Here is a 24151-nt window from a genome sequence, read left to right on the forward strand (position 1 = left end):
TTCCCTGTTTTCTGTCTCCCTCCTTTTTTAAAAAAGTGGGGTTACATTGGCTACCCTCCACTCGATAGGAACTGATCCAGAGTCAATGGAATGTTGGAAAATGACTGTCAATGCATCCGCTATTTCCAAGGCCACCTCCTTAAGTACTCTGGGATGCAGTCCATCAGGCCCTGGGGATTTATCGGCCTTCAATCCCATCAATTTCCCCAACACAATTTCCCGACTAATAAGGATTTCCCTCAGTTCCTCCTCCTTACTGGACCCTCTGACCCCTTTTATATCCGGAAGGTTGTTTGTGTCCTCCTTAGTGAATACCGAACCAAAGTACTTGCTCAATTGGTCTGCCATTTCTTTGTTCCCCATTATTACTTCCCCTGATTCTGACTGCAGGGGACCTACGTTTGTCTTTACTAACCTTTTTCTCTTTACATATCTATAGAAACTTTTGCAATCAATCTTAATGTTCCCTGCAAGCTTCTTCTCGTACTCCATTTTCCCTGCCCTAATCAAAACCTTTGTCCTCCTCTGCTGAGTTCTAAATTTCTCCCAGTCTCCAAGTTCGCTGCTATTTCTGGCCAATTTGTATGCCACTTCCTTGGCTTTAATACTATCCCTGATTTCCCTTGATAGCCACGGTTGAGCCATCTTCCCTTTTTTATTTTTACGCCAGACAGGGATGTACAATTGTTGTAGTTCATCCATGCGGTCTCTAAATGTCTGTCATTGCCCATCCACTGTCAACCCCTTAAGTATCAGTCGCCAATCTATCCTAGCCAATTCACGCCTCATACCTTCAAAGTTACCCTTCTTTAAGTTCTGGACCATGGTCTCTGAATTAACTGTTTCATTCTCCATCCTAATGCAGAATTCCACCATATTATGGTCACTCTTCCCCAAGGGGCCTCGCACAACGAGATTGCTAATTAATCCTCTCTCATTACACAACACCCAGTCTAAGATGGCCTCCCCCCTAGTTGGTTCCTCGACATATTGGTCTAGAAAACCATCCCTTATGCACTCCAGGAAATCCTCCTCCACCGTGTTGCTTCCAGTTTGGTTAGCCCAATCTATGTGCATATTAAAGTTACCCATTGTAACTGCTGCACCCTTATTGCATGCACCCCTAATTTCCTGTTTGATGCCCTCCCCATCACTACTACTGTTTGGAGGTCTGTACACAACTCCCACTAACTTTTTGTGCCCTTTGGTGTTCTGCAACTCTACCCATATAGATTCCACATCATCCAAGCTAGTGTCCTTCCTAACTATTGCATTAATCTCCTCCTTAACCAGCAATGCTACCCCACCTCCTTTTCCTTTTATTCTATCCTTCCTGAATGTTGAATACCCCTGGATGTTGAGTTCCCAGCCCTGATCATCCTGGAGCCACGTCTCCATAATCCCAATCACATCATATTTGTTAACATCTATTTGCACAGTTAATTCATCCACCTTATTACGGATACTCCTTGCATTAAGACACAAAGCCTTCGGGCTTTTTTTTTTTTAAAAACACCCTTTGTCCTTTTAGAATTTTGCTGTACAGTGGCCCTTTTTGTTCTTTGCCTTGGATTTCTCTGCCCTCCACTTTTCCTCATCTCCTTTCTGTTTCCCTCTGTCTCCCTGCATTGGTTCCCATCCCCCTGCCATATTAGTTTAACTCCTCCCCAACATCTCTAGCAAACACTCCCCCCTAGGACATTGGTTCCGGTCCTGCCCAGGTGCAGACCGTCCGGTTTGTACTGGTCCCACCTCCCCCAGAACCTGTTTCAATGCCCCAAGAATTTGAATCCCTCCCTGCTGCACCACTGCTGAAGCCACGTATTCATCTGCGCTATCCTGCGATTCCTACTCTGACTAGCACGTGGCACTGGTAGCAATCCCGAGATTACTACTTTTGAGGTCCTACTTTTTAAATTTAGCTCCTAGCTCCTTAAATTCGTTTCGTAGGACCTCATCCCTTTTTTTAAACCTATGTTGTTGGTACCAATGTGCACCACGACAACTGGCTGTTCTCCCTCCCTTTTTAGAATGTCCTGCACCCGCTCCGAGACATCCATGACCCTTGCACCAGGGAGGCAACATACTATCCTGGAGTCTCGGTTGCGGCCGCAGAAACGCCTATCTATTCCCCTTACAATTGAATCCCCTATCACTATCGCTCTCCCACTCTTTTTCCTACCCTCCTGTGCAACAGAGCCAGCCACGGTGCCATGAACTTGGCTGCTGCTGCCCTCCCCTGATGAGTCATTCCCTTCAACAGTACTCAAAGCAGTGTATCTGTTTTGCAGACAAGTGCTGGGTCCCTCTGGTTTCTGATCTATATAAAATGACCTAGATTCAAATACTTAAAATGACAGTTGGTCAAATTTGCAAATGTTTCTAAACCTTGGGATGGGAGTAGAAACAGTAGGATCAGATGAGGCCAAGGAATTGCAGAAGCAATGAGACAATATTTGCAAATAGACAGAACTATGATAAATGAAATTCAGTGCAGATAAGTGCAAAGTGTTACATATATTGAAAGAAGAAAATGGTCAATAAAAACCTTAGAGGAGACACTACATGAGATCTGGCACAGACCATGCCCAGGCATTATACAGCAGTTATTAGCAAGGCAAATAGAATGCCGAGCGATATTGCCAATTAGTCTAGTTAAATCGGAGGTCACCATGGTCAACCTATAGTGTTTAGGTCAGACGATACCTTGAACACTGAATTCAATTCTGGTCACCAAGTGCACAAGGGAAATATGCAAGCTCAGTCCTGGGTCAGCTGGAACTTCCTCCATCGAAATATTGGGAAAATGGAAGCAATCATCTTTTGCTCTCGCCACAATCACCATGCCCTTCCCTGGCTACTGTTACAAACGGAAACAGATTTACAACCTCAGCATCCTACTTAACTGCAGCTCAACTTCCCATTCCACAGAATGCCTATTTCCATCTCCATAAAATCACCCACCTCCAGCCCATCCACCACTGAAGCCCTCCCTCCTGCCTTTGTCACCTGTAGACTTGATTTACTCCAATGCCCTCCTGGCCAGCCTCCCATCTTCTAAATGTAGACTCATCCAAAACCAATCACATTCTATCTTGCTTTGGGCAGGGAGAAATGAACCATCTAAAATCTAGGGAGTAGCACTAACAGGTGCGGTGAAGATCTTTCCGAACAAAATGGTCCTATCCATCCAGTCAATGATAGACAGTGCTGCGGCAGTGAGCGTGAAAAAGAGAGCTATAACACACAAGGGCAGAAGGAAGAACAAGAGAACCAATTTTTTTAAAAAGCTTATCACCTGAAAGCTATCTGCACGAGGCAAGAATGTGCTATTCTGGTATCCTAATCTGGAAACAGATCCAATTACAAGTTTATATTCAGAACTTAAAAAAAGATATTTCACACTACCCGACAGCAGACGCTGCTAATAAATAGAGTAACTGTTCATGTGAACAGTTATTGGAGCCATAACATGACAAATATCTTAAAAACCAGCCTTCATTCTGTATATCTCACTTGCCCAGCAAATCAGATTTTTCTCAAGTTATTTATAGAACTCGTGCCCCTCAAGCATATTGTTGCATATATACTCAGCCTTGCTGTCAAAGACTTCCCCAGCTATATCCTCCCCCACCCCATTATTGGTCAAGTGGATAGGCTAAATCCACAACCAAGTCTCCTCCGATTCTCCTCCGTAGCTGGCTCCTACAAACTGCACAAAAACCAGGTCAAGATAACACCACCACAATGGAAGGGCAATAGTGTGGCTTCCGACCACAGCTTCCTCTTAATACTGTAGCCAAAGTCTGGAATTCAGCAGCATGGGGGGGATGGGCGGGAAAAGTTCAATTCCCACTCAGACACATTAGTATTGCAAAAAGCAAACCCAAGGCCCCTATTAAAATTATTAAAAAGAGGATTCTACCTAACCAGTCACCAAGTCATCTGATGAGTGACCCGATTGTACCAGGTCCTTTCTAGAAAGCACAACAGACACAAACATTGAGTTCTGGCAGTGATGGAGCAACATTTCCCTGTCTTTTCAAAACAAAAGAATCCATACATCAGAATAATGGCTTTCCTGAATGCCAAAAGTCGTCACACAACTTCAAATTGAACCCAGTTTTTCCATTTTCAGAAGTATGAAGGAGTAAGCTTATGCTTGAACTGTTAGGGTTACAGCTAGAGTACTGGTCACCACATTACAGGAAAGATGTGCACTCGAGAGGGTACAGAGGAGATTTTTTTTTTTTTTAATAAAAGATGTTGCCTGGACTGGAGAATTTTAGCTATGAGGAAAGATTGGATAGGCTGACTTGTTTTCATTGGGTCAGATGAGGCTAAGGGGGGCGCCTAGATATAAAGTGGATAGGACAACTTATTTCCCTTAGCAGCGGAGTCAAGAACCAGGGTGCACAGATTTAAAGTAACTAGTAGTAGGTTGAGAGGGGATTTGAGGGGAAATGTCTTCACCCAGAGGGTGGTGGGGATGTGGAACTCACTGAAAGGGTGGTAGAGGCAGAAGCCCTCACCACATTTTATGGATAACTTGGATGTGCACTTGCAGTGCCATAACCTACAGCACAACAGACCAAGGGCTGGAAAGTAGGATTAGGCTGGATAGCTTTGTTGGATGGCGCAGACATATGCCGAAATGGCCTACTACTGTGCTGTAAATTTCTATGATTCTGTGATGAAAACTTGTACCCAACATTCCTGCAAATTACACCAGATCACTCATAAGCCTTACTGCAATTATAATATTAGATCTGCCATGGCATTGGTCACTGCTAGCTTCAAGTTTAGATGAGTGTTCATTGCTCACTGTGGTCTTCTAGCAGCTTGAACAGCAACTCACTCACCACTGTGGTATATCCCATTTACTGAGTGTAAAATTGTTATATTACTGATAGGGAGATATACACCACTTCACTTCCCCAATACTTCATATTGACAGTTATTTACATTAGGTAACTTTCTGCCCCACCTCCGAGGTTGTTCACACCTTCCCCAAAACGCTTCTCTCCCCACATCATTATTTCCAGGATTATAAAGTTACATTTTTCTCTTCACAATCCAGTGGATGATATAGCATTGCACTAGGAAGCTTCCCTCCACCCCCAATCATTGATACAGCTAGTCTGTGCCTTACTGAATGCTTCCACTAGTGTCTTCAGCTCAGCATTAGAGCATCTCATTAACCTTCTCCTTCTGCCCAGTGCAAACATCGACACCCTGCAACAAAAAATCTCATTCCAACATCACTAGTGCTTAGACATTTTATTTAACTAGAAAATAAAGATATTTTGGATTTTCTACATACCCCTATCCCAGAGAGTGGCTGCAGAGTTAATTAGGTATACAGTCTGATGGACAGTTAAAATGCACCACTATAAAATATATGTACAAATGGCTGTACTTCAAGTAAAACTTTCACACATTAGACAAGCTTATTTCTTCACTCATTAACTTCCTTCAACGCCAAACTTAACACACCAAGCCACAAATCTACCATAAGCAATATAAAATATAGTCTTCAATACAGTCAAAGGATAATAAAATAGTGAGTATTACAAGGTGGCAATTTACTCCATGTTCATGAGGTCATAATGCATCTGTGCAGGTTTTTACAGACATCCAGTCTCATGTAATGTAACCCATTTATTTGAAGTTTGCCAATACAACAGCAAGTTCCTAATGTAAGTACAGTGCTGCTACTGAAGGGGCAAACACCAGTGCAACCAAAACTTGCCGTTATACAACGCCTTGAACATAGTAAAATGCCCCAAGACATCCATAGGAGCAATTAACAAAATTTGACAGAGCCACACCAGGAGGTACAAGGACAGGTGGCTTTCTAGCCCACCTCAACAGCAGTGCCTTGGAAATAAACACCAAACAGCACACTAGAGTCAAATGTTGGCCTGCTGAAGAGCTGAAATGTTCCTGCCTGACTTTATACAGGCCACAAACTCATTTCAATACAGCTGGCCCACATGGACTTTTCCCAGCCACTGGGAAGTTAGCAGCACAAAAGTAAACGCATGCACCATTGTTTTATGGTCGTTATGGTTGCTGTAAAATCTCTCAACAATGTAAACAGGGCAATTTCAACACTAGGGCTGGGAGCAGCCAATGGAGAATCACTTTAGTAACCGGGAATAAAAAGGTGATCCATTAGACTTGAATCAACTTTTTTTTTAAGTTTTGTGGTGAAGTGACACACTTTATATTTCATTTAACAGGCACACACACCTGTGCATCTAGCTTCAAAAAGATATTTGAATTCAAAAAGATCAGAATTTTATATATTCTGATTAGTTTCTATTTTATCCATCTTATTCAATCAACAAGGTGATTTTAAATTTGATGGCAGAAGTAGATCAGGTGACTATATGCAAAAGGTACCTTATGCAAGAATGCACACAGGATCAATTTGCTCTGTACCCGCCCTTAAAAAAAGCCTCCTTTCCTGAAGGCAGTAACTCAAGCTGAGTAAAGTTCAATGGATGGTGTCAGACCACCAGTACCTCTCTAGTCACAATGCCAGCAGGCCATTCATAAAGGGACCATCATGGGACGAGCCAGCCCCATTCTCACATGCACAAGGCGCACAGGTAAAAATCAGGATTTGCAATCCCAAATTTCCCCTCCCCACAATGCCACAGCAATTTCTGCAACTTTCCTCGTCTATTTTGTCACATCAGATCAGGTATCCAACCACTGAAGCACTAGCATAATTTCAAAAAAAAATTGAATCACTAAATAATGACAGTCTAAAAGTACATTCAGAAAAGCAATTTAACATACTTTTAAAAGCTATAAGTTCCTGCATTCATTGAACAGCTAAACAGTCACGCAGTAATTTATGTAAAATTAATCAGAAATGTTTTAGTTCAGATACATTGCTCCAGCATGTACTTCTACAATAGCCTTCTCTCCTGACATACTGCCCCTTCCATTCACTGATCATCCAAATGGTAGCACTAAGCACGTTTAATATACTGGAGCCAATATGCAACAGGGGCGGGGGGGGGGGGGGGGGGGGGGGAAATCACAAGTACATGTATTGTGTAATGCATGTGTAACTATCTTCATTCATCACCTCAAACTGCTCTCTCAACCACCACCAGACCAATTACTACCAATACTGCAGCATGGGATTATATAGCTCAAAATTCTCTCCCCAAATATAACCCGAGAAGTTCTGCAGCTAGTACTGCAAGGTGCTTTCCACAGTTCAAATAGACATTACACTACTGAGCTCCAAGTTGCAACAGTGGTAGCATTGGATTTCTTCCATCAGTTGCCCAACTAAAATAGACCTTTTTTTGCAACTCTCACCTAGACTTTATTCATTCAATTCCAGCCACAAAATCCTTCCCAGTCATTCCCCTTTGGAAAACTTCAATTACACCCCCCTCCTCCCAAAAAAGCTGAAGAGCACCAACATGCTCCCAGCTGACTATGCAGCGGATTCAAACAATGCATCCTTGTTTTTTCAACCACATGTTTGCACTCAGTCTTTAGAAAGAACAAATGCCTCCATGTCCTGCTTTAGACAAGGATACTCCTTTAAGCTGATTAATTAAGCAAAAGTTTGCAAGTTTAGTACAAAGTACTTTTCAGCAGAGATGAAATTTAACACCTCAAAGTCCTGCAGAATAAACCCAGAAACAAGCAGATTTACCAGGGAAACAAAATATATTTTATTTTAAATTCTTCCAAGCAAATGTTGGATAAGGCAATAATGACGATTAGCAAAAGTACCAAAGACAATGAGAAAACCACAGTTAATATACTGCTCATATTTCTAATTTAAAAACTTCAATAAGTCTAAAGAAGTCACTGAAGAACAATCTTGGAGAATAAATCCAATACCCATTTATAGTAACAAAATGAAGAGGTTCATTCACAAATCTGACCTCTCGCCACCATCAATGACCTGAACTAGTGCCAAATTAGCACCACCATAAAATGAGCCCATCAAAGGTAGACTTTTGTGCCAGTGTTGAATGGGCAATCTGCCCATATAAACTGGCTATAATCCTTGCAGCCCAAACTGAATGCATCTCATACTATGATCTCTTCCCGGTCCAACACAATACTACCACTGTAAAAGATAAAGGATGACTAGTGTGGAAAATCCTACTCATTTAGCCTCTTAAATTGAGCGCGGGTTTTCTACCAACAGAAAAGGGCCGATTGCCTTGGCAATGATCTCCAAATGAATACAAACTAGAATGTTGGCAGAGGGCCACTAAACCTTCAGAATGAAAATAAAAGGTTCCACCAGTAGTTCTGAACAACAGATCTGAAGCAAAGATAATGCAAATTACCTCTTGGATGTTGCTCTATTTTACAACGATTCAGGCTCACATCAGCAGTGGATGTATGTTGCATATTGGTGCAGGCATGACAAATCTCCATGCAGTACCTGCACCAAGTGTCGTGGAACAGGTTATTGAACAACTATTCAAATTAGAGCAAACTTTACTCAACATCTGGCCAAGTTATACCTTAACTTCAAAAGCTTGATATCAAAACCAAGTCCCCAAATTGTTCCATTCATCAGTTCGAAGCACCTTTCCCTTTACAAGTATCAAGACAGCATAAAGAATTGCTTTAAAAGTACACCGCAGTTGCATTTACATGGTGCTTCCCACCAACGTACCTTAAACAACTCAAGTTCCATACGGAGGCGATTGTTGTCGGATAACAGGTCCCGATTTCTATTTTCAGCATGCTCAAGCTGAGTCTCCAGTTCTGCTTCTAGTTCTCGACTTCCTTCCTGGAACTCAATTAGCTCTTCCCGAGTGTCCTGTGCACTAAAGAATAAGGTTGAAAAAAAGTTAGAAAAATACTATGGATGTTAGTAACATTTTTCAAAATGTTTCCACTGGAGAGTTCAAAACTAGGGGCCATAAATACAAGATAGTCACGAATAAATCCAACAGGGAATTCAGGAGAAACCTCTTTAGCCAGAGAGAGTGGATTAGAATGTGGAACTCGCTACCACATGGAGTAGTTGAGACAAATTGCATGGATGCCTTTAAAGGGAAGCTAGATAGGTACATGAGATAGAAAGGAATAGAACGATATGCAGATAGGGTTAGATAAAGTATGGTAGGAGATGGCCTTTGTGGAACATAAACACCAGCACAAACTAGTTAGGCCAAATGGCCTGTTTCTGTGCTGTAAATGCTGTGTAAAACAAAAAAAATCCCTCAGTTGCAGAGTCAGCACTTCACCCATTTGTATAAGTTACGTACTAGTTAGTTGTGGGAAACAAATGGTGAAGAACATTACTTGTGTCAATCTGTGTCCAGGACATATATGGACCTCAAATACTATTTATTTGATCATCACTTATTATAGAATCACAGAAATGTATAACACAGAAGGCGTCCATTCGGCCCATCATAACTATAACTTTACAGAAGCAAAACTTTTCATTTGCAAATATTCACAAAAACACTGCTGAGCTGAGCCACATCCTGCACTAACAAAGTTCCCACAGTATATCCTTGCTCAGTACTTACCGTTGTTGGTATTTTAGAGCAAGCTCTTTCCAATATACAATTTCCTCTTCGACTGAATTGAAAGCCATTCTTTCCAAGTCATCCATTGCGACAATTCCAAATTTGATGTCTACTTAAAAAAAAGAATGGAGTATAATTATAGACTATTCGAACTCAGTAAACATATTTTCCTCCATGCGACAAGCCGATGTATTTTCTAGTTCTCTCCTCAGTAGAGAAGGATCCACTCCTTCCCACAATCACGTGATGTACAGCTATTATAATGCTGGCATTAAACACAAGGGACCAACACAAGTTGTAGCACGTTTTTTTTTTTACACTTGAAGGTCTTAGACTGTGAGCACAACTACAGTGTTAGTAATTTGATCACTAGCAAGTTCTACCCAAGACTTCTTTCTCTTTTACATTCATAAAACAGTATTTCAAAGGCACAATGCATTGAAGGGTTCAGGTTACATCTTAAGTTACAAGAGTATAGCTGAAGCAATGTATAAAGTAATCTTTACAGTTGTGCATTGGAATGCTTTTCTTGAGAGAAGAGTGACACTTCAGTTTATTTTGAATGAAAGGTGAAAATCACTAGTTTTTTTTACCTGGACTGTCATTTTCAATGTGAACAAACAGAGGACACTGCATCTCTAAGATAGCCTGAGATACAAGGAGAAATAGTTACAGTGCACTGGCACATTCATCACTGCATCTGAAACAGATCATGCAAAGGAGTCCAAAGGCAAGAGTCAGGTTGAATTGAAGTCATGTTAACCTGATCACGTTAAACTACATGTTAATTTGTAGGACATTACGCGTAGAAAAGTAATTTTTTGGATGAGGAAATGGAGACAACAGATAGGATTGTTAATTTATATTTTAATTTATTTTGCTAGTACACAACTTTATAAAGATCTTAGAATCTAATGTAGTCTGGACAAGCATCATTCTCCCACTGTTACTCTGCACTTCAGAGCAATCCAACATCAGAAATACACCATTGCACTTGAACATTTGTAAACCAATCAAGTACTTGGGATATTCGTGTATGACAAAACCCATGTTCTCCTTTAATTGCTTCTCAAAGTAGAGAAATGCTTTTCTTGTTCCCAAGTAAAATTCATATTTTACAATGTGGTTCCGTACAATAAAAGTTTTTCTTTCACCTTCCTGTTGACTCTTATTATGGGTATGGTTCTAAAGATCCAAGTGTGAAATCATAAGAAACTGGACAACAAGTGTCATCCGGCTATTCAGCCTAAAGAGTATCAGAGTCAAGCCCAATCTCGGCCTCAGCCACCATTCCAACTTTCTGTCAATCACAAGCAAAATCTCTAGCCAAGGGGCACAGAAGCCAATGTCGCTCCCCAACTGAGATCAACTCAGCACAGACCAGGAATCAAATCTAGCACTTTTCAGCCTTTAGACTCAGTGCTGCATCTTTACTCTAACTCTGTAAATCTTCAGATTCCACATATAAAGCTTTGAAGAGACACTCTTGGGAGGGTGTGGTTAAAAGTCTGAATAAATTAGCAACTCTTTAAAAGGAACTCTCATCAAAGTCTGATGTCAAAAGCCCCCAGAATTGAGGAAGTTGACTGGCCGATGACTAAACTGCTGAGTCAGTAACTAACAAAACTCAAGGCCTGTGCGACACGAGACTGGAATGGGAATGTGGTCATACGGAGAGGGGGGGGGAGGAAATCTAATGCTGCAATAATGGAGAATCTGTAACAACTTTTTTTCAACAGTTAGGAGATGCTGATGGGGCGATCTTCATACAAGTCCCAAGTTTTGAAAAATTGAGGATGTCAAAACAAGCAGCATTTATATAGCACCTTTACTAGAGAAAACATCATGGGTTCTTGGGGGAGGGGAGTGGCAGGGGAAGAGAAGAAGAAAAAATATGGGAAGTGAAAGAAAATATGGACACAAGGCATGGTGCAAAAGTTAGGAGGAGTGACTGACAGCTTGGTCAAAATTTCAGCTTCAGCAGCTGAACATTCTTGCAAGGGGGAGAGGATGGGAAGAAAAATGTAGAAAAGGACAATGGATGCAGATGGGGAAACATGGCTGGAGGAGGACCAAAGGGTGAGGGAGCAAATACAAGGTTGGAGGAGGGAGTCAATATTGGTCAGCAAGAATAATAGCGATGGGCAAGGAGTACAAAATACAAAACAAATTGGGAGTTTATGAAGCTAGGAAGACAGCAAGGAGGATATTGGAGGAAACTAGATTGACAACAGCATGGTTAGGGTTTCAATGGTGGTGTGTGATGTTAGAGGCAAAAATAAGCAAGCTTAATTAATGGAATGGAAAGTTAAGAGGCCCAGTTCAGAGTCCAACAGTATGTTATGGTTTGGTTCAGCATGAAGTGGGTGGGGAGGGTGATACAGTTAATCGCAAGGGAGCAGAGTTGATGGAACAAGGTCAAAAACCCCAGTCTTCCCAACATTTAATTGAAAGAATGTTGGCTCATCCATCACTTGCTGTTAGACAGAGCTGATGATGAGATAAAGTTAGGCATCATCAGCATACACATGAAAGCCAATTGTGTCCTTGGATAATTTCACCAAGGGTCAATGTGTAGATGAGGAAGAGGAGGGGGCCAAGGAAGTATCATTGCAGTAAACCAGAGGAGGTTGTGGTACAGGATGAGAAATCATTGCTGGAGATGCATTGGCTGTGCTGAGATAATAAAAAAAAAAAGAATGGAGCCATGGAAGGGCAGTTCCAGAGAGCTGGACAAGAGAGGCAATGAACAAGAATGGCATTATCAACTGTAGTGAATGCTATGGAGCAATTAGCATTGACTTTACTCAATGCACCAGTCATAGAGGACTTCATCAAGATGGGGATAGTAACAAGCAGAGGTGGGAGACATTCATCAGTTTGACAGGAATGAGGGTGGTGAAGAAGCAGCTGAACAGGTCAACAGCTGCAGAGACATCATAATAGGTGGACAGCTGTAAGGGAGGCAGTTGAGAGTCAGATTGTGAGGGAGTTGGGGAAAATAATGTTTGCCAAGTGCAGATGCTGAGATTAGGGGAAGGTATGTGCATGGTATGGGAGACCAGGAAATGGCCAGACTCAGACAGCATGAGAGATGGCAAGTTCAGGGGTGAGGCTGTGTTTGATGTGAAAGGTGAGATTAAATTAGACAGGTAAGGGAATTAAGTCACCATGTATGAATCACCATTCCATGCAGAGGCTAAGGGGGAAGATTTCAGTGAAATCAACACGGCACTCAAGGGTGGTACACAAATGAGGAATTTAAATGGGCTTAAATAGGCTAACAGAATACCTGCACATGGAATACTACAACACCTTCAATTGAGCAAACAATCTCAGGTTCACCCCCACCCCCCATACTGAAACCTGGAGAGGAATTCAAAGGATCCTGAATTAATTACCATGTCTCATAATACTCCTGTGAAGCTCCTTGGGGTGATTCACTTTGTCAAAGATGCTATGTAAATACAAGTTGTTGTTGCTGCTGATCCAATTGAGGGAGAGAAAGAGAATCAACTCACCAGGCAAGGATAAACGTTTTTTTTTAAAAAACCAGCCTTGGCAAGCCAAAAGACAACTTGCCATCTTGCAGGCATCAGTATGTTTATCCTTATATCTGCAATCTTTTATTAGCCTCCGTGGGCTGCTGCATCGCTCCCTTTCCATCCCACTAAAAAGTAAAAGTTTGCCATTTTATTACTTTAAACTGAAGTCCTCCAGTAAATTCTCCCCATCACTGGATTGAGGAACTATGTACTTTATCGAGCCTAGTTTGAGGATAAATATAGACACGCCACTTAATTCCAAAGAAGTTTGTGCTTCAAGCTGGAGTTACCCTCCGAAGCTGCATTTTCACGGTAAATCAATAGTATAAATGTAGTTTTTCATAGCTTTATATTAAGAAATCCAAGTGGTCAACATAATATTGATGCATTCCATTTCAATGGGCACCACACTGATATCTGCTGCAAACATATTCGTGGGGAGATTTAAAATTGCTCAAACCAGTTCCGTTCAAAGCCACAGTCTGACTATTGCACATTGGACAAGATTGTCGGTTCAAAGTCAGGTCACATACTTATGGTCTTGAGATGCTTATCCATTTCCCGGAAGGGAGTCAAAAACTGGGACGTAAACACCAAAACTCATTATTCATCCTCTCACCATTTCCATATATTAAAAAACCATAAAAAAAATTTCCAACAAAAAACGCCCAATAATATAAGCACGAACGATTCAATGTAGAAGTTGGACGAGAAGCGACACGTGGCAAATTCTGGGACTTGCTTTCAGGGGAGTTGACCCCTATCAGCCGGGAAACTCGGGACTCACTCGGCCGGAAACCACCCCTGCACAAAGATTTACAGTTAGTCCAGCGGGAGCCGGGCCAGGTCGGGCCTGTCAGTCGGCGCCACCTCATTACCTCACATACACCGAGCGATACCGGGGGGGGGGGGGGGGGGGGGGTGGCGGGGGACGGAGTGACGCGGGAACTGACGAACACGTAGTATCTTACCCCCCGCCCGCCTGCTTCAAACCCTCCAACCGCCCGCGGCCGCCGCCTCAACCGCAGGGCGGGGCCGAGGCGCCTCTGCCGAGAGCCCCGGGGCGGACAGTAGGCCGGGATGTGGGAGGGAGACGAGCGGCGGCGGCGGCGGCTGCTGCTGCTGCTGCTTACCTCCCGTGTCGCGGTCGCGGATCTCCCCCGCTGCCTGTCTGTGTTCCGGTGCCCTGCTGTCCGGCTCTCTCTCGCGCGCCCTCTGTCTGGCCGCTGGCCGCCGCCCGCTCCCAGTTCTTTAAATCCAAACCATCACAGCCCCGCTGCTCTCCGCCCCGATTGGCCGGCCGCTCCCCAGCGGCGCTCGCAATACGCCGAGAAGCAGCCAATGGCCAGGCACCATGATGTCACGCATTGTCTGGGTTCGCACGGTGTCGGGGACCCGGCGGCGCCGCCCCCGCAGTCAGCTGCCTTTATAAATGCTGCTGGGGGCCGCGAGTGCTACTGATTTGTCCGCTTTATTTCAATCAGCTGAGTCTCCCTACCCGCCCAGCACAACTTCTGGATGAAGAATCTCACCGCTGAAACATTAACCTCTTTTATTTGTTTCTCTTTCAGATCAGCCATGATCTTATTGAATGGCGGAGCAGGCTCGAAGGGCCGTATGGCAGTGCTCCTGCTTCTTATGTTCTTATTTCTAACATTGGTTCTTTCCAACAAAAAAAATATTTTTCTCACCAGTCACACCAACAAAGCATTTCGATGCAATTTAGTCAATGGCACTCACTCATGGGGTCTCCACCGGTTTGCGTGCAACACGGTCAATGTCACTCAGTCTGTCAACGAGTTTCCGTGCAATGCAGACTAGGCTACTCACATTATTTCCACACTGTCTTCAGTGCCACTCAATCATTGCATGTCAGTTTGTTTCCATGCAGTGCTGTCAGTCTCACTTGATCAAAGCATATCAATGCTTTTCCACGCACTGCAGTCAATGCCATTCAAGTTTTTTTGAATGCATTTTCTATGCAGTGTAGTCAGTGCCTTTCAATGTGCCTCAATTAATTTCCATGCTGTGCAATCAATCCCACCCAATGTCTCAATGCAGTTCAAGGCCATTTAGTCAAGACATCTTTCTGTGAGTTACAAGATAGATAAGGATGAGGAAGGCCATTCAGTTCATTTTAGCTCATCCATCCAGAATGCCCTGCAATCCTTCTATCATAGCATCTGTTTCTGAAATCATTCTACGATTCTACTTCATGTAGAAATTAGTCTTAAAGTTGCTTTTCATTCATTTGAACCTGTGGCCTCCTGTAATCTTTAGATTTGCCATTCTGTACATCTCCATGTCCTTGAACAACATCATTTCATCCCTATTTGACTTACAATGTGTGCTCCATGGGGACTGACTTACTCTACGTACCTGCAACTCTGGCCTCTTGTTAATTACCCTTGCATTCACCCCATCATTGGCAATTGTGCCATCAAATGTCGACGTTAGGCTCTGGAATTCTCTTCCTAAATCTCTCTGTCTCTCTATCTCTCTCTTCCTTATAACTCACCTCTGACCAACAACAACTTGTATTTATATAGCACCTTTAACATAGTAAAATGTCTCAAGGTGCTTCACAAGAGCATTATAAAACAACATTTGACACTGAGCCACAAAATTTGACACTGAGCTTGGTCAAAGAGGTAGGTTTTAAGGAGTGTCTTAAAGGAAGAAAGTGAGGCAGAGAGGTTTAGGGAAGGAATTCCAGAGTTTAGCACCTTGGCAGCTGAAGGCACAACCACCAATAGTTGAGCGATTAAAATCGGATGCTCAAAAGGGCAGAATTAGAGGAGCGCAGATATCTCAGGAGATTGTGGGGCTGGAGGAGATTACAGAGATAGGAAGGGGGTGAGACCCAGCTTTTTTCACCACCCCTAATATCTCTTTATTTAGTCTATTTTCATCTGATTATGTCTCTGTAAACACCTTGGAATGTTTTTCTCCATTAATAGTGCTACATAATGCAAGTTGTTATTATATGTCTATTGCACGAACAGAGCCTAACCTAGATGTCTGATGGCACAACCACCAATGATGGGATGAATGTACCTTTTGAGAGTCAAACAAGTTACAACTGCTTAATCAACTTCTAGTTCACAACTCTTTTAAATACCGGCAATTAAGTCAATAACCAATAAACCTGTAAATTAACAAAAAAAAACATTTAAAGGAATCTTAATAAATCAAATTAAAATGTTCCCATTTGTGATGATGCACTCCAGTCCCTCCGGAAGACCTTGAGTGTACCAGTGGACACTGCGTGCTCCATCTCCAGGGACACTCGGGTGCGAATGTAACCATGGAAGAGAGGCAGGCAATCGGGCTGAATGACCCCCTCGACCTGGTAATGGTCACTGACCTGCCTGCTCTCCCACGTACCTGGTGCCCAAAGATCAGGAGCTACCGTAGGACTGAAGTGCAGCCAGAAATCGAGTGTAAAGGGGACTAACAAGAAGCCAGAGTGTAAACCACTCCCCATGGAGCACACATTGTAACTTAATAACTCATCACCCAGTGCCTCTAACAATTGGCATATGTTGCATTCATTTCAGCAGTGTTGTTTTATGTGTGTAAATAAGAAGTGACCTATGTTATATTTTTAAAAAGCCAGACTGTGAGAAACCATGTTAATGGCTCATGATAGTAATGTAATCCTTGGTTACAGGAGTGGTGCCAGAGGATTGGAGAACTGCTAACATTGTACCTTTGTTTAAAAAGGAGGAAGGGATAAACCAAGTAATTACATGCCTGTTAGTTTAACCTCAGTGGTGGGCAAATTATTGGAATCAATTCTGAGGAACAGCATAAAACTTCATTTAGAAAGACACAGATTAAGCAAGGACAGCATGGATTTGTTGGGGGAAGGTTAACTTGATTGAATTTTTTGAGGAGGTAACAAGGAGGGTTGATGAGAGCAATGTGTTTGATGTAGTCTACATGGATTTTAGCAAGGCTTTTGACAAGGTCCCACATGGCAGGCTGATCAAAAATGTAAAAGCCCATGGGATTGAAGGGAGAGTGGCATATTGGATCCAAAATTGGTTTCGTGGCAGAAAGCAAAGGGTAATGGTTGACCGATGTTATTGCAACTGGAAGGCTGTATGCAGTGGGGTTCCACATGGCTCAGTGCTCAGTCCCTTGCTTTTTGTAGTATATATTGCTGATTTAGATTTAAACATAGAGGTGTTAGAAATAGCCAAGTTAAGGCTATCTCAGGTCATTTTAATAATCAGGATCGACTGTAAACCAATCTGGTGGGTATATTGTGTTTAATCAGAGTTTAAGACGGAATATGGCACATTAGTTATACAGCAAAGACATACGACCGTGACAAGTAGCTGATACTGATCCGATTGGACAAACGGCTGGCACACGTGAGCAGTTCTCTGCCTTGCAGCCTCTTTCTCTTCATCTAGAGCTTCCTTCAGTAAAGCATGGGATCACTCAAAGAGCGTTCGACCAGCCCAATTTTTGTTTCGCTCTCCCCTCATATCATTTGTGTGAACAACCTTGATTCGGCCACTTTTATTCTCTTTTTAGGGTGGGCCTGACATGGGATATTGACAATATCGTTTAACCTATAGAGGTTTCCCTAAAAACTTGTTACCGAATGGCGTATTGCATTCTTTGTCTCGATTCTTGTGTCAAAGCCCATCCTAAAGATTTTGGCCACATGTCTTGTTTTTACTTTCCCGAAGATTTCTTCCTTTGAAATTCATGTCTTATCTCTTTCATCCGTATCCTGTCATTGATCCCATGAAGCCAAACCAGAAAACTGCTTGCTTCAGAGTGTTACCTCTTTTATGACGTAGCAAATGTTTACGTTAACTCTCACAACTTCCATCATTCTAAGTCTTTCTATAACAAATTGTCTTAAAGATACATAAACAAAGTTGAAGTCTTAACTTGAAAACAACAGATAACAGTTGTCATGGTGCAGAATGCTACAAAGTCTCAACAGGGAACCAACCATTAGCATTTCTAAGCATCAAATACTAGTCTGAGGAGACATTTTGTCTCCAGTTCAAAACAATGATTTAAATACAGCATTCTTCTTGTCATTTTATGCATTTTGGATCCCTGATTTCTAACAGTGGGCATGATAAAGAAGTTTGCAGATGATACAAAAATTGGTCATGTTATTGTGTGAGGAGGAAAGCTTTAGACTGCAGGAAGATATCGATGGACTGGTCAGTTGGGCAGAAAAGTGGAAAATGTAATTCAATCAGGAGAAGTGTGAGGTAATGCATTTGGGGAGGTGCAACAAGACAAGGGAATACACAATAAAGGGGAGGATACTAAGAGGTGTGGAGGAACAGGGGGACCTTGGTCCACAGATCCTTAAAGGTAGCAGGACAGGTTGATAAGGTAGTTAAAAAAGCATATGGAATGCTTTCCTTTATTAGCCGAGGTGTAGAACACAAAAACAGGGAAGTTATGCTTGGACTGTATACAACACGAGTTAGGCCACAGCTTGAATACTGCGTACAGTTCTGGTCATCACGTTACAGGAAATATGTGATGGCACTGGAGAGGGTACAAAAAAAATGGATGTTGCCAGTGTGGTGTATGTAGCAAATTTTAGCTATGAGGAAAGATTGGATAGGCTGGGATTGTTTTCTTTGAAACAGAGGAGGCTGAGGGGAGATTTAATTGAGGTGTATAAAATTATGATGGGCTTAGATAGAGTGGATAGGAAGGACCTATTTCCTTTAGCAGAGGGGTCAATAACCAGGGGGCATAGAGTTAAAGTAGTTGGTAGAAGGATGAGAGGGTGGTGGCGGTCTGGAACTTACTCAAAGGCATACCTTGACAGATAGCAAGTTCCGGATGTGGAAATCAAGAACTTGTGGGGTATTTCATAGGGAGTACGATGGTTTACTCTGTGACTATACCATCGCAGACACTGCAATTTCAGGGCCATCAATTTTAGTGTCATAGACATACAATGACAACTTGCATTTATATAGCATCTTTAATGTAGAAAAACATCACAAAATGTTTCACAGAGGCATAATCAGAAAAAATAGACATCGCGCTAAATGAAGAGATATTAAGAGGGTGACAAAAAGCTTGGTCAAAGAGGTGGGTTATAAGGAGGAGAGAGATGGAGAGCCAGAGAGATTTTAGAGAGGGAATTCCAGAGCCTAACCTAGACATCTGATGACACAACCGTCAATGGTGGGGTAAATGCAAGGAGGATTAACGAGGCCAGAATCGGAGTAACGCAGAATTGTAGGACTGTAAGAGATTACAGCAATAGGGAGGAGTGAGTGAGCGATAAGGTATGTCCAAACCACAAAGAGCAGAACAAATCCAACCCCAGCCAATTACCACCCTATAAGCCTACTCTAAGCGGCAGTTACCAATAACCTACTCAATGATGCTCAGTTTGGGTTTTGCCATGACCACTCACTTCTAAATCTCAATAGAGTCTTCATCTAAACATGGATACAAGAGCTGAATTCCATAGATAAGGTGAGTGACTGACCTTGGCATCAAGGCAGCATTCAACTGAGTGGGACTAGTCAAATTAAAGTCAGTAGGAAAAGTCTCCAGTGGCTGAAGTCATGCTTGGCACAAAAGTATGTTTGTGGTTGTTGGAGGCCAATCATCTCAGCCCCAGGATTTTGCTGTAGGAATTTCTCTAGGCCCAACCACCTTCAGCTGTTTTATTTATGATCTTCCCTCCATCATAAGGTCAGAAACGGAGCTGTTCGCTGATGATTGCACAGTGTTCAGTTCTATTCGCAATTCCTTAGATAATTAAGCAGTCCATGCCCGCATGTTGCAAGACCTGGACAACATCCAGGCTTGGGCTGATAACATTCGCACCACACAAGTGGCAGGCATTGGCCAATCTCCAACAAGAGCCCAACAACCATTGACATTCAATGGCATTATCATCACTGAATCCTCCACCATCAACAACCTGGTAGTCACCATTGGCCAGACGTGCATTTTTAACTGCACCAGTCACATAAATGCCGTGCAAACTGCAGCAAGTCAGAGGCTGAGTATTTTGTGGTGAATGGCTCACAGCCAACACAGATCAGAGATTGTACCTGGAACCTTCCCAGCTATTCACTGCAGAAATTTGATGAACCAAAGGGGGTCCCCTTCAGGTTAGGGTAATTTATAAATATGTAGAGTTGATCTACATAAGAACATAAGAAATAGGAGCAGGAGTAGGCCACCTGGCCCCTCAAGCTTGCTCCGCCATTTAATAAGATCATGGCTGATCTGATCATGAACTCAACTCCACTTCTTTGCCCACTCTCCATAACCCTTTATTCCCTTATTGCGCAAAAATCTGTCTATCTCCGCCTTAAATATATTCAATGACCCAGCCTCCACAGCTCTCTGGGGCAGAGAATTCCATGGATTTACTACCCTCAGAGAAGAAATTCCTTCTCAACTCAGTTTTAAATGGGCGGCCCCTTATTCTGAGACTATGTCCCCTAGTTTTAGTTTCCCCTATGAGTGGAAATATCCTCTCTACATCCACTTTATCGAGCCCCCTCATTATCTTATATTTTTCGATAAGATCACCTCTCATTCTTCTGGACCCCGATGAGTCTAGGCACAACCTACTCAACCTATCTTCAGAAGTCAACATCTTCATCTCCGGAATCAACCGAGTGAACCTTCTCTGAAAGCCTCCAATGCAAGTATGTCCTTCTTTAAATATGGAGGCCAAAACTGTACGCAGTACTCCAGCTGTGGTCTCACCAATACCCTGTACAGTCGTAGCAGGACTTCTCTGCTTTTATACTCTATCCCCCTTGCAATAAAGGCCAACGTTCCATTTGCCTTCCTGATTACTTGCTGTACCTGTATACTAACCTTTTGCGTTTCATACACAAGGACCCCCAGGGTCTAGTAAAAAGGAGGAACTGAGGGAAATCCTTATTAGTCGGGAAATTGTGTTGGAGAAATTGATGGGATTGAAGGCCGATAAATCCCCAGGGCCTGATGGACTGCATCCCAGAGTACTTAAGAAGGTGGCCTTGGAAATAGCAGATGCATTGACAGTCATTTTCCAACATTCCATAGAGTCTGGATCAGTTCCTATCAAGTGGAGGGTAGCCAATGTAACCCCACTTTTTAAAAAAGGAGGGAGAGAGTAAACAGGGAATTATAGACCGGTCAGCCTGACATCATTAGTGGGTAAAATGATGGAATCAATTATTAAGGATGTCATAGCAGCGCATTTGGAAAGAGGTGACATGATAGGTCCAAGTCAGCATAGATTTGTGAAAGGGAAATCATGCTTGACAAATCTTCTGGAATTTTTTGAGGATGTTTCCAGTAGAGTGGACAAGGGAGAACCAGTTGATGTGGTATATTTGGACTTTCAGAAGGCTTTCGACAAGATCCCACACAAGAGATTAATGTGCAAAGTTAAAGCACATGGGATTGGGGGTAGTGTGCTGACATGGATTGAGAACTGGTTGTCAGACAGGAAGCAAAGAGTAGGAGTAAATGGGTACTTTTCAGAATGGCAGGCAGTGTCTCGTGGGGTACCGTAAGGTTCTGTGCTGGGGCCCCAGCTGTTTACATTGTACATTAATGATTTAGACAAGGGGATTAAATGTAGTATCTCCAAATTTGCGGATGACCACTAAGTTGGGTGACAGTGTGAGCTGCGAGGAGGATGCTATGAGGCTGCAGAGTGACTTGGATAGGTTAGGTGAGTGGGCAAATGCATGGCAGATGAAGTATAATGTGGATAAATGTGAGGTTATCCATTTTGGTGGTTAAAAACAGAGAGACAGACTATTATCTGAATGGTGACAGATTAGGAAAAGGGGAGATGCAACGAGACCTGGGTGTCATGGTACATCAGTCATTGAAGGTTGGCATGCAGGTACAGCAGGCGGTTAAGAAAGCAAATGGCATGTTGGCCTTCATATCAAGGGGATTTGAGTACAGGGTAAGGGAGGTGTTGCTAAAGTTGGACAGGGCCTTGGTGAGACAACACCTGGAGTATTGTGTACAGTTTTGGTCTCCTAACTTGAGGAAGGACATTCTTGCTATTGAGGGAGTGCAGCGAAGGTTCACCAGACTGATTCCCGGGATGGCGGGACTGACATATCAAGAAAGACTGGATCAACTGGGCTTGTATTCACTGGAGTTCAGAAGAATGAGAGGGGATCTCATAGAAACGTTTAAAATTCTGATGGGTTCAGACAGGTTAGATGCAGGAAGAATGTTCCCAATGTTGGGGAAGTCCAGAACCAGGGGTCACAGTCTAAGGATAAGGGATAAGCCATTTAGGACCGAGATGAGGAGAAACTTCTTCACCCAGAGTGGTGAACCTGTGGAATTCTCTACCTCAGAAAGTTGTTGAGGCCAATTCACTAAATATATTCAAAAAAGAGTTAGATGTAGTCCTTACTACTAGGGGGATCAAGAGGTATGGCGAGAAAGCAGGAATGAGGTACTGAGGTTGCATGTTCAGCAATGAACTCATTGAATGGCCTACTCCTGCACCTATTTTCTATGTTTGTGTACTGCAGCACTTTGCAATATTTCTCCAATTAAATAATCATTTGCTTTTCTATTTTTTCTGCCCAAGTGGATAACCTCACATTTTCCCACATTATACGCCATCTGCCAAATTTTTGCCCACTCACTTAGCCTGCCTATATCCCTTTGCAGATTGTTTGTGTCCTCCTCACAACTTGCTTTCCCACCCATCTTTGCATCATCAGCAAACTTGGCAACATTATACTTGTCCCTTCAATAGTTGAAGCCCCAGCACTGATCCCTGTGGCATCCCACTAGTTATTGTTTGCCAACCGGAAAATGACCCATTTATCCCGACTCTGTTTTCTGTTAGTTAGCCAATCCTTTATCCATGCTAATATATTACCCCTAACCCCGTGAACTTTTATCTTGTGCAGTCACCTTTTATGCAGTACCTTATTGAATGCCTTCTGGAAATCCAAATACATATCCACTGGTTCCCCCTTATCCAAGCTGCTCGTTACATCCTCAAAGAACTCCAGCAAATTTGGCAAACATGATTTCCCTTTCATAAAACCATGCTGACTTTGCTTGATTGTATAATGCTTTTCCAAATGTCCCGCTACTGCTTCCTCAATAATGGACACCAGTAGTTTCCCAATGACAGATGTTAGGCTAACTAGTCTATAGTTTCCTGCTTTTTGTCTGCCTCCTTTTTTAAATGGAGGTGTCACATTTGCGGTTTTCCAATCTGCTGGGACTGCCCCAGAATCCAGAGAATTTTGGTAGATCACAACCAGTGCATCCACTATCTCTGCAGCCACTTCTTTTAAAATCCTAGGATGTAAGCCATCAGGTCCAGGGGACTTATCCGCCTTTAGTCCCATTATTTTACTGAGTACTACTTCATTAGTGATGGTGATTGTATTTAGTTCCTCCCTCCCTATAGTCCCTTGATTATCCACTATTGGGATGCTTTTAGTGTCTTCTACTGTGAAGACCGATACAAAATAATTGTTCCATGCCATTTCCCTGTTCTCCATTAGTAATTCCCCAGTCTCATCCTCTCGGGGATCAACATTTACTTTAGCCATTCTTTTCCTTTTTATGTACCTGTAGAAACTCTTCCTATCTGGTTTTGTATCTTTATTGTACTTGTTCACAACACTCACATTCTTCCTACTGATATGAATAAGTTGGCATAAATGTCAACATTTCTTAAATTACAACAAGTTTCCCTTTAATGCATGGTCAACTCTCTCAGAACCCTACTGTTTCCGTGAGAAATTGTTACTGGGTTCAGGCAAAGAAATCTTTCAGCGTGTTCTGCAAACAACTCCTTTTCTCATTACCCATTTACAATAGGCTCATTTTACAAAGGAACCTATTGATCATCATAAATAGCAAATGCAAATGGAGTTCCCACTAGGCTCCTTATTTGTAGTGTTTAGTGGTTTTAATTCAGACTCTAATTTCCCATCATCATGCAAGGGAATAGTTTGTATCAAAACACTAATACGGTAACTATGCTATAAAAAATAACCAGGAAGAGTTAAATAAATACTCAATCACTGTTCAGCAGCT

At 42.5% G+C, this 24151-nt stretch overlaps 1 protein-coding gene across 3 annotated transcripts in view; it reads right to left on the bottom strand.

Moving 5' to 3' along the window:
* The window catches only part of LOC139281050 (nuclear distribution protein nudE homolog 1-like), a 52692-nt gene extending 38327 nt beyond the window's left edge, over positions 1–14365 (bottom strand). Inside the window, exons 1-3 of one of the 3 annotated variants that reach the window (XM_070900943.1) lie at positions 14221–14365; positions 9543–9651; positions 8675–8828 (exon numbers count right to left, since the gene is read on the bottom strand). In XM_070900943.1, the coding sequence (XP_070757044.1) occupies positions 8675–8828; positions 9543–9628 (240 nt within the window). In that variant the 5' untranslated portion in view covers positions 9629–9651; positions 14221–14365. Of the gene's footprint in view, positions 1–8674; positions 8829–9542; positions 9655–13063; positions 13279–14220 lie in introns of those variants that run through there. The other 2 variants (XM_070900944.1, XM_070900942.1) reach the window with 2 other exon arrangements.
* Positions 14366–24151: the final 9786 nt, after the last annotated feature.

Source organism: Pristiophorus japonicus, chromosome 15, assembly GCF_044704955.1.
Source record: "Pristiophorus japonicus isolate sPriJap1 chromosome 15, sPriJap1.hap1, whole genome shotgun sequence".
Lineage (NCBI taxonomy): Eukaryota > Metazoa > Chordata > Chondrichthyes > Pristiophoridae > Pristiophorus > Pristiophorus japonicus.